This window comes from Syzygium oleosum, unplaced genomic scaffold (genome assembly GCF_021117445.2).
Source record: "Syzygium oleosum isolate NSW1041296 unplaced genomic scaffold, Sole_v2.1 Sole_v2.22, whole genome shotgun sequence".
NCBI classification, from domain to species: Eukaryota; Viridiplantae; Streptophyta; class Magnoliopsida; order Myrtales; family Myrtaceae; genus Syzygium; species Syzygium oleosum.
Genome location: NW_026607506.1, coordinates 3,106,969 through 3,117,317, shown reverse-complemented (window position 1 = coordinate 3,117,317; position 10,349 = coordinate 3,106,969). Strand labels below are relative to the sequence as shown.

General features: G+C 40.8%; 1 protein-coding gene across 1 annotated transcript; it reads left to right on the top strand.

The window, feature by feature from the left end:
* Positions 1-8,190: 8,190 nt before the first annotated feature.
* Positions 8,191-10,036, top strand: LOC115669932 (TMV resistance protein N-like). The gene is made up of 3 exons (XM_030591116.1): positions 8,191-8,690; positions 9,137-9,158; positions 9,887-10,036. The coding sequence occupies exons 1-3, from the start codon at positions 8,191-8,193 to the stop codon at positions 10,034-10,036; spliced, it is 672 nt and encodes a 223-aa protein (XP_030446976.1).
* The last annotated feature ends 313 nt before the right edge of the window (positions 10,037-10,349 follow it).

Genomic DNA, 10,349 nt, shown 5'->3' with positions numbered 1-10,349 from the left:
TCTCTCATAACCACAATTTATTAGCTACTCTTAACAATATTGTACCACAAGCTTTGCCAACTGAAGTTAGCCACTTATCACTAATTTATCTTGCTACATCTCTTCAATTTTCAACCATATGTTTTAACCATGAGATCACATCATGCATGGCATTACTTTAACCTTGGTTAAAGTAATGCCTTAGATATCTAAAATGTCAGGCTTCTTTCTCATTTCCTTGTTGTGGCCTTGAGCTTCACCTTGATCCTCTCTCAAACCATCATCTTAAATTATTATACCCAATTTCACACTAAAAAATTTCATATATCCAAAAAGTTCAAATTCTAGAAGCTTCCATTTGGATATATTCATAATACTAGCACGAGTGAAGCTATCTTTGAAGTAAGATTATCTCCCTCAAAGTTTCGTTCACCTCAAAATTGTTAGATTAGGTGTTTGATGTGCTTAACTAGTGTTTATTAAAGATCATATCACTTGAATTTAAGGTGGATCAAGCTCTATGTTCCCTCAAAACTTTCCATCCAAGGTGAGTGAGTCTCAAGGGACTAAAGTGGGTTGATCCACTTAGCACTCTTGATGCTCATTTGATTTTAACGTAAAATACTATTATAGATCCATGTTGTTATAAGGAATTAGGGATTACATGATGAACTAATAAAGGTCACGACTATATGTATGTATGACTTTATATAATGTTCTATCATGGGTGATGCAATGTTGATTTAAGATGAGATTGATGCTTGTTAATGCCTACTTTGTGCTTTTGTCATGAGATTATTATTAATAATACATAAAATGTCCATTATGTTCATGATAACATTAGAAGATGATATGAGTCATTCTATAGATCATGACTATATTATGTTGAATGACTTTGATGACTAAAGATGGTAGAATTATGAAACTATGCATGTAAAGGCATAAAATAGTAATTTTGTTTAATACAAGGGCAAGAACGTGAATTCACAGCATATACATTCTCCTGTGAACAGTGAAATTTGTTAATTAAAATGATTGTTAGTTAGTGATTAAGGTGGATTAATTAAAGGAAAATGAATTAGGTAACAAATCTAGTATTGCAGAATAGAGGCTATTTTATAGTTATAGCAAATTAGATGTCTCATCTTCTAAAACTAAAAATTTTTGGGGCTGTTGACCTGTCAAGCATGCTTATGATTGGAGGCTCTTAGTTGGTTTTACAATTACTTGCCTAATTTAGACATTTTATCTAACTAGTCAAAATTTGGAATTAATTACGCATATATTTTAAAAAGTGGGTTGTTTTGGTAATTTTACAAAATTTGGGATATTTATATAGTGTCGATAAGATATTCACATGGATCAATTAGAAAATGAATAACCTTAAATAATTAATTTGATTAGTAGAGCTAGATAAGAGATTCTGAGATGTGAGCCACATTGGGATTAATGCCATGTGATTTGCAGTGACAAGATTATGCAACATGCAGTGTGAAGATATTATGGCACATATGATTTGTAAGAGCCCACTTTATCATATGGAGAGCATCAAGAGATTAATATAGTGCACATTGATGCACAAATATGAAGGAATGTCTATGTTGATATTCTTTGTGACATGTACATGGCTATATTTTTGTTGTTATACATGCATGTGATTCATGTCATGTATGAGTGAAATAAGAAAGCTCAGTGCCCTTTGTGTAATGGATCATGTGGTTGGACATACATTTTAGTTTTTAATAGTAAGTTGGGAATAATAATAATAATAAACTCATGTGATGTAAGAATGTTGTGAGCTCTTGTTCTAAATGATGATTGTTTTATGGATAAGAGTTTGTGAGTTTGCAAACGATGATAAATAAATATTTGGTTTTTCTTATTAATATGGGAAATATCAAAAGATTAGTGTATTATTTGCATTATCATATATAATTGTACTTGGCAATTATTATGTTATAATGATTTGCATGTCAATGATGCCATGTGATGAACATCTTTGGGGAAAATTACCAAAAAAGTCCTAAACCTTTTGCAATTGTGCCAATTCAATCCTAAACTTTTTTTTTTTGCCATTTCAGTCCTAAACCTTTTGCAATTGTACCAATTCAGTCCATTCGGCCACTTTTGGCCGGCCGGCCGGCGCTGACGTGGACGCTGGCCAGCGTCGGCAAGCTGATGTGGCATTATTTTAATATTGTTTTTTCTTTCCTTCTTCCCCCCTGGCCGGTCCGGCCATGGCGAGGCTGACCTCGCCCGGCCATGGGCGAGGTCGAGTTCGCCTGACGACGGCGAGGTCTCGCCAGACCTGAGCGAGGTCTCGCCAGACCTGAGCGAGGTCTCGCCAGACCTGGGCGAGACCTCTCCGTCGCTGGGCGAGGTCGAGCTCGCCGGCCATGGGCGAGGTTGAGCTCGTCCAGCGACGGCGAGGCCTTGCCCAGATCTAGCGAGAATTCGCCGTCGCCGGGCGAGCTCGACCTCGCCCATGGCCGACGAGCTCGACCTCGCCATGGCCGAGCGAGGTCGAGCTTGCCTAGCGACGGCGAGGCCTCGCCCAGACCTAGCGAGACCTCGCTGTCTCCGGGCGAGGTCGACCTCGCCCATGGCCGGCGAGGTCACCTCACCGGCAAGCCTCCCCCTGGCCGGTTCGGCCAGGGGGAAGAAGGAAAGAAAAAAAAAAAGAAAGGAAAACAAATATTAAAATAATGCCACGTCAGCTGACGAGCGTCGGTCGGCGTCCACGTCAGCGTCGGCCGGCCAAAAGTAGCCGGATGGACTAAATTGGCACAATTGTAAAAGGTTTAGGACTGAAATGGCAAAAAAAAAAGGTTTAGGACTGAATTGACACAATTACAAAAGGTTTAAGACTTTTTTGGTAATTTTCCCAATATCTTTGTCATGGTTTATTCTTGAGAGAGGGAATTCCTTAGTTGTGTGTGTGTGTATAAAACTCCAAGAAAAGAAACACGTTTTGTTGTTTAACACGGGTCTCTATAGGGTTGAGAGGATATAAAGTCCTATAATTCATACACCAATTGATATGGCTTGTGTAGCCTGGTACGTATTGAGTAGCTTTTTTGTGGGGGAAGAACAACATTGGTGCCAAAACTTGTGTACGGAGGCCACTTTGATACCAAAAGTTTCATTTAGATCACTTAAGTGCTAAAAGTTTATGCCGGCAATCACTTAAATGCCAAATCGGAGAAAAAACGATCACTTAAGTGCTAACGGTGAGAAATTCCGATCAAATTTAATACGTGGCTTTTATATTTAAATTTTAATGACACATGGCATTTCCATGTGTATAATTTAATTTTTTAAATATTTTTTCTGACTTTTTTCTTTCTTTTCTTTTTTCTTTTCTTTTTTCATTTCTGTCTTCTTCTTCTTCTACCATGGCCGGTGGCCGAAGGCCAGCCACCGGCTATGGCCGGCCTCGCCAGGCGTCGCCTTCCTCTGGGCGAGGCCCGGCGAGGCAGCCGTGGCCTCGGCGAGGGTCGACCTCGCCGGATCTGGTGAGGCGAGCCCTCGCCGGGGCTCGCCCTGCCCAGGCGAGGGCTGTACGACGGCGAGGGCGGAGCTCGCCATGGCTGGGCGAGTTCTGCCTTCGCCGGTCCTCGCCAGTGCCGACGAGGGCGAGCCTCGCCGTCGCACAGCCACGGCGAAGGCGACCTCCCCCAGATCTGGCGAGGACCAGCGAGGGCGGAGCTCGCCATGGCTGGGCGAGCTTTGCCCTCGCCGCTGCTGGGCGACGCCGAGCTCGCCCAGCGGCGGCGAGGGCAGAGCTCGCCCAGCCATGGCGAGCTCCGCCCTCGCCGGCCCTCGCACGCACAGCCGTGGCGAGGCTGGGCGAGGTCGCCTCGCCTTGCCCGGCGACGGCGAGCCTCCCCAGTGGACCTCGCCGGCGAGCTTCCCCTGGCCGGACTGGTTAGGGCGAAGAAGGAGAAGAAAAAAAAAAAGAGAAAGGAAAAAAAAATTCGAAAAAAACGAAAAGAAAGGAAAAAAGAAAGAAAAGGAAAAAAGAAAGAAAAGGAAAAAAGAAAAGAAAAGAAATGCCACGTCAGCCTCCGGCGAGCCACGTCAGCCTCCGGCGAGCCACATCAGCTTGAGAAATTAATAAAAAAATGCCAAATCGGATTTCCGGCGAAGTGGCACTTAAGTGATCGTTTTTCACAACTTTTGGCACTTAAGTGATCCGATTGAGACTTTTGGCACCAAAGTGGCCTCCGTACACAAGTTTTGGCACCAATGCTGTTCTTCCCCCCTTTTTTGTTGATATTATGGACTTGAGGTCCAAGATTGGGAATAGAAAGAAAAGGAAAAAAAATGAGTATGAATTTTGATGAGAATGAATATGGAATAAACATCATCATGCGGTTGTGCCGAGTTATATTTATCCTAACTGATGTAGAGGACACCCGTGATGGATGGGTTGAGGGGTGGCAAAGATGTTGGGAAAAGTACCAAAAAAATCCTAAACCTATTGCATTAGTACCAATTCAGTCCTAAACCTTTCAATTGAACAAATTTAATCCTAAATCTTTTCGTATTGATATCAATTCAGTCCATCTGGCTAATTTAGGATGAAAATCGCTAACATGAACACCGGCGGTCTTACGTGGCACGCCGACGCCGACGTTGACAAATTTTATAATTTTTTAATAATTTTTTCAGATTTTTTTAATGTTTTTTTTAATTTTTTTCTCTTTTCTTTTCTTTCTTTTTCCTTTTTCTTGTTCATAGTTGGCTGACGAGGTCGCCTGCCGACCATCGCCGGCCATAGGCAAGGGCGTCGGGCCCTTGTCCAGAACCAGGCGAGGCCGAAACCCTCGCTTGTTGGCCGGTGAGGGCATCGTGACCCTCACTGTGCCTGGGCGAGGGTCGCCGGCCAACTGTGTATAGAAAAATAAAAAATAAATAAAAAAAAGAGAAAAAAAGAAAAAAAAACATTAAAAGAATCTGAAAAAATATTAAAAAATTATAAATTTTGTCCACGTCAACTTTAACGTGCCACATAGGACCGCCGGCATCCACGTCAGTAATTTTTGGTCTAAATTGGTCGGATGGACTGAATTGGTACTAGTGCGAAAATATTTAGGACTAAATTGGTCCAATTGAAAAGTTTAGGACTGAATTGGTATAAATGCAATATATTTACGACTTTTTTGGTACTTTTCCCCAAAGTTGTGCATATGATTCTTTCTCCATGAGTTGGTGGTGGCAATGTCTCGTTAGTCGAGACGAGTCTTGGCCAGTGATGAGTAGAAATAGATGCTCACCAACGCATATCACTAAGCTACTACATGGCATTTGCACATAATGAGATTTGTACGTTCATCCATCCGTGTGCATTTGAGTGTTAAAATGAATATCGGCTCATAGCATATTTTTACTTATTGAACTCATGATTATACTCGTTCATATATATCATACGATTTGCATTATCTTAAATGAGCTTACATAATTTGTTTATTTCTATATTAACAATGATATGTGATATTACTTGCTAATTGTTACTATGCTGCCATGATCTCTGGTCAAGTTGTGAGTAGAATTCCTAATTTAAACATATTTTTTTGTACTGAGCTTAGACACACCCCGAAATACTTCATAAATTGGTCGAGTTCGTAGTTCAGGGGCATTTAGACTAGTGCTCCCAAAGATTTCACTAAGGATTGAATAAGCGTGCGTAGGAAAATAGGAGCCTGTCTTATGTACTAGGAGTTTTGATTATTTATAGTAATAAAAAAAAATTTGTCCACATCATTTGAGGCTATAATAATTTATTCTTTCGAGGTACAAATTGCATGAAAGATTGAGATAAGTGAAATAAGAACCTCAAGATGATGGTTGAAAGTGGTGGAAGGCTTGTATCTTGTGGAGATATGTAAGACCAACAAGACTAATAAGACTAATTTTTTTTAGACTATTAGTCGACATAGATAGGCTCGTACTGGTATGTTTATAGAGCATCTTTTGGTTCAAGTGTATATTGATGGAAGTTAAGGTTTTGTACCGTGCTTGCCATATCTAAAGTCTGTCAAATCAAAACACGTAACCGAGTAATGTTGAAAATTTATAGAAATGACAATTTCCACTTTCCTCCTTTCTGCCATTGTCTTTGATGGACTTTTACTATGTTTATCAATTTTGCTCTGGAAATTGCTTATCTAGGGGTTAGGGTTTGAGGGTTACTATGGGTCTATTTGCGGTTTCTGGGTCAAATATGATTATGGTTTTAAAATTATTAAGAGTTTAGGATTTAGGATTTAGAGTTTATATAAGATTTAGGGTCATGGGGGGTTTAGGGAATATTTAATAGGTTTTAGGTAGGCTTTGCACAACACTATGCTTTTGATCAATATGCAGCATACGAGGTGGGCCATTAGCATGAAGAACACCGAAGGCATCGCTCGATTTCTTCGATTCTCACGAGAACACCGCGTGATTGTGTGAGACTGCAAAAAAGGTTAGAAATTTTTTGGCCTAATACCCTAAAAAACCTCGAACTTTAGCTTTTGTTCCAATTTTACCTTTTATCTCATAAAAACCCTCAAACTTTAGGTTATGTCCAAATTCTACCCTAAACTATTTTTTATACCATAAAAATCCCAAACTTTAGGTCTAGTCCCAATTTTACCCTAAATTTTTTTTTCTAATGAAAACCCTCAACTTTAGTTTCAGTACTTATTCTACCCGAAACTTTTTTGTCTCGTAAAAAATTCCAGCTTTAGGTCCAATTTCAATTTAACTCTTTTTTTTTTGTCTCATAAAAGACTAATTTTGCACTCAGTCTTTGATCTCTTGTGCTTTCTCTTGCGGTCGGAGAGCATGTGCTCGGGACGCTCGAACATCTCATGCTTTGGAGTTTTCCATCTCTCGATTATCAACAAAAAATTTTGAACAGAGGGTTAATGGGAGCAAATTCGTGACTCAAGTAAAATTTTGTGATTTTTTGTGAATCTACAAAAATTTTAGGGTAAAATTGGGATTGAACGGTAAAATTGGGACAAGACAAAAAGTTGGGGATTTTTTATAGGACAAAAAAGGCTTAGGGTAAAATTAGGATAACACCTAAAGTTGAGGGTTTTTTATGGGATAAAAAAAAGTTGATGGTAGAATTGGGAAATAACCTAAAAGTGGAGGGTTTTTTATGAAATAAAAAGTAAATTTGGGATAAAAACTAAAATTTGAGGTTTTTTAAGGTACTAGGCCAAAATTTTTCCTTGCAGATGAAATGTTCATGTAACAGAGAGGACACGCAAGTTGTAAATGAGAAGGGACAACGAACGAAAGTCCCGCCATCACGTTGGACTTTGCTTCTTCAATTGAATGTTCAGACTAACTGCGGGGTGGACTTGGGGTGGACATGGAATTGGACCAAAGAACTGACGAAGCAACTTGCTCGCTCGAGTAAGGATGGGTTTGGATTCGTCAAATCAAAGCTAAAAGATATTTGTTTCGCGTGAGAGCGACTTGTCTGAAAACGCAAACATGGGTTTGAAGCTTCAGCGCATGCGTCATACAAGAAGATGCTTCAAATCAGTTAATATGTGAAGACGTAAATGGAATCATTCTACATGGCTGCTTGGATTAAAGATGATAAATGATTGATCAACAATAGAGACGCCCCACTGTTTTGACTGATTGGACAGTTGGACTTCTTAAGGGAACAAAAATAACGGGCCCCGTAAGTGATGTTATGAGAAGGGTCCCTCGTTCGATGTGGACAGCTGGATTAAAAGCGAAAACATTGTGATTAGTCAATTTTGCCTTCCAAAACCGGTTTGCTGTCGTAACTTATCGACGTTAAATGAAAGTTACGGATGCAAAAATAATCACACTTATATTTGATTAAGACAAGTTGCGATGCGTGAAGAAATTACTGTTACAAAATCAATTAGATATTGTACTAACGATAATACAAAAGAATAACGGAGATTGATTACTATTTTTGTGAACTATTACGAACCATGGGACTTAGAGAATCTACGACTTCTAAAACAAAAGTTAAGCAAGCTAGTTGGAGATAATCTGGCGAAAAGAAGAAAAAAAAAACAAAACACCCATGTTCAAATTTATCTCAGTGTCAAATTGTGCATTGTTTCCTCGAAGTCATCGTGAAGAAGTCTCCTCTTAAAGTTTTTCTAACCAAATACACATATAGCCTCTCGATCAGTTTCTACACCACTTATCAACTAGACAAAAACCATGTCTTCTTCTTCATCGTCTTCTCATCAACGGAAGCACGACGTGTTCGTGAGTTTTAGAGGCAACGACCTGCGGAACAACTTCATATCTCACCTCTTCCACGGGCTGGACCAGGCGGGGATTGACTACTTCTACGACGACAATAGAGAAGACACTGGACAGGAGATCCCGTGCAAGCTCTCGAGAGCTATCCGCCACTCAAGGTTCGCCCTCATCGTGTTCTCCACGAACTATGCTGACTCCAAGTGGTGCCTGAACGAGCTGGTTGAGAACCTTGAGTGCAGAAGGCAGCTCCAGTACCACGGCCATGTGATTGTTCCCATCTTTCATGGCGTGGACACTGCTGACATTTCGAACTTGACGGGCGGAAGCGGATTCGCACGAGGTTTTGAGAGGTTGTGTAGGTACAAGAGAGACGATGTGCAGATACAAATATGGAGGGATGCCCTAGCAGAGGCTAAGCATTTTTCAGGTTTTGATTTGAAGAACCACGTCAATGGGTACGTACCTGTGATTCTTACTTCATGTCGAAGCTTTAGTATCTTGATCTGTGATTTTTTTTTTTTATGTTATTTCTCTTTTTTGTTTGCTTTGTGGATGGAATTTCTGTATAATCGACAGAATTGGTTTTCTTTAGGGACTGGAACAATTAGAAGTCTCTCTCGACTTTCCTGAATAATATTATTGCCTTTTTTTGAAAAATTATGAAAAAAATGATGTGACCTTATGTGTTAATTAAAGATTTCAAATGTAAAATAGGGTTTATTTCAAATCACCTCCACTTTTAATTTTACTATTAGTTTGCATCATGAATTTTGAAAACCTACAATTTGCAATAAAGAGCGATGAGACCATGGGTAGCCAATAGGGTGACCTCGTGTGCTACATGCATCTCTTGACCATTGTGCATTGATTGTGTTTGGATTGTTCGGTGTGACCCTTGCAGTGCAGTTGCGGCAGGACCTGAGGTGAGTATGCAAACCCCTAGGGTGATGTGTTGGATAAATGTTAGGCCGTATGCTGAGTGTTGATTGTTGTTTGATACCTGCTTAGGACTTAGACTGGGATAGATTGGTTTAAGTCTCTAATCCCTTAGGGGGGGTTATAGCAGGTAGCTGTATAGTGAGGCGTCAAGAATGGCAGTGTGATGAGTAAGGAAACTCGGTAGCATTCGAGTGCTGTAGACCATGAGCCTGAGACCTAAGATTCGAGGTTGTGACTCAGATCCTATTCGAAAGGGGGAATGTGTGGGCAGGCAAGCTCAGGAAGGGAGTGCCATTATTGCCTAGGCTGTTGAGGCTGCAGCGATTACTGCTGTGATCGAAAATAATGCCAGTAGGGTTGAGTTCACATAGTGGCTAATAGGCGAGTGCATCAACTGGTGGAATAATCTTTCGAGTGAAACTTTCTTAAGTTCAATAGTAAGGGTGACCCCAAGGTTGCACCGGGATTGATAGCGAAAGTTGAGAAAGCCTTTGAAACATTAGGGTGCACCGAGATGAAGAAAGTAAAGTTGGCGGTGTATCCGTTTCAGAATCATGCCAGCTGTAGATGGCCTTCCACCAGGGATAAGACATCCCCAATGAGTACAACTTAGATTTGGGCCATGATTGTTAAGAGTTCCTATGGGAGAATATTTCCCGGAGACTGCCCAAAAAGGAAACTGACGGAGTTTATATGACTTCACTGAGGGCAGATGACTGTGGAACGATATGGAAAGGAGTCCGCTTGGTTGGTTGAGAATCCACAGGACAAGGTTCGGAAATTCCAAGACGGACTGAAGTCGGATCTCCGAAACCTAATGCTTTCATTGAACATCGGGAATGATGTGAAAATGCTTGAATGAGTTCACGTGATAGAGCGAGATTAGTGAGAAGGGGCAACCACTTCTGGATCATGGTATGCTCAGAATAAGGATAATCGTCGCTTCAGGAAGAAGTAAATGGCATGGAAACAGATTGTTCATCCCATCGGTTGGGGAGGATATCAGAAAGCCGAACCATTGAATGAGCCGTCCTGAGGCTTGCATTGAAAGTGGGAGTCGGAACAACTAGTTAAACTGGACGGGATTGAGTCTGTTGTACTTGAGTCACGTTTGGTGTGACGATTCCTCGAATGATAAGGTGATGGTGTCGTTGAGGTGTCCTAACTATGAGACA

Excerpts from the sequence above, each read along its gene's own strand:
- LOC115669932 (XM_030591116.1), top strand. The coding sequence starts at position 8,191 with ATGTCTTCTTCTTCATCGTCTTCTCATCAACGGAAGCACGACGTGTTC. Across the intron at positions 8,691-9,136 it reads TTGAAGAACCACGTCAATGG|TGCAGTTGCGGCAGGACCTG; the intron begins GTACGTACCTGT and ends TGACCCTTGCAG. Across the intron at positions 9,159-9,886 it reads CAGTTGCGGCAGGACCTGAG|ATGACTGTGGAACGATATGG; the intron begins GTGAGTATGCAA and ends CACTGAGGGCAG.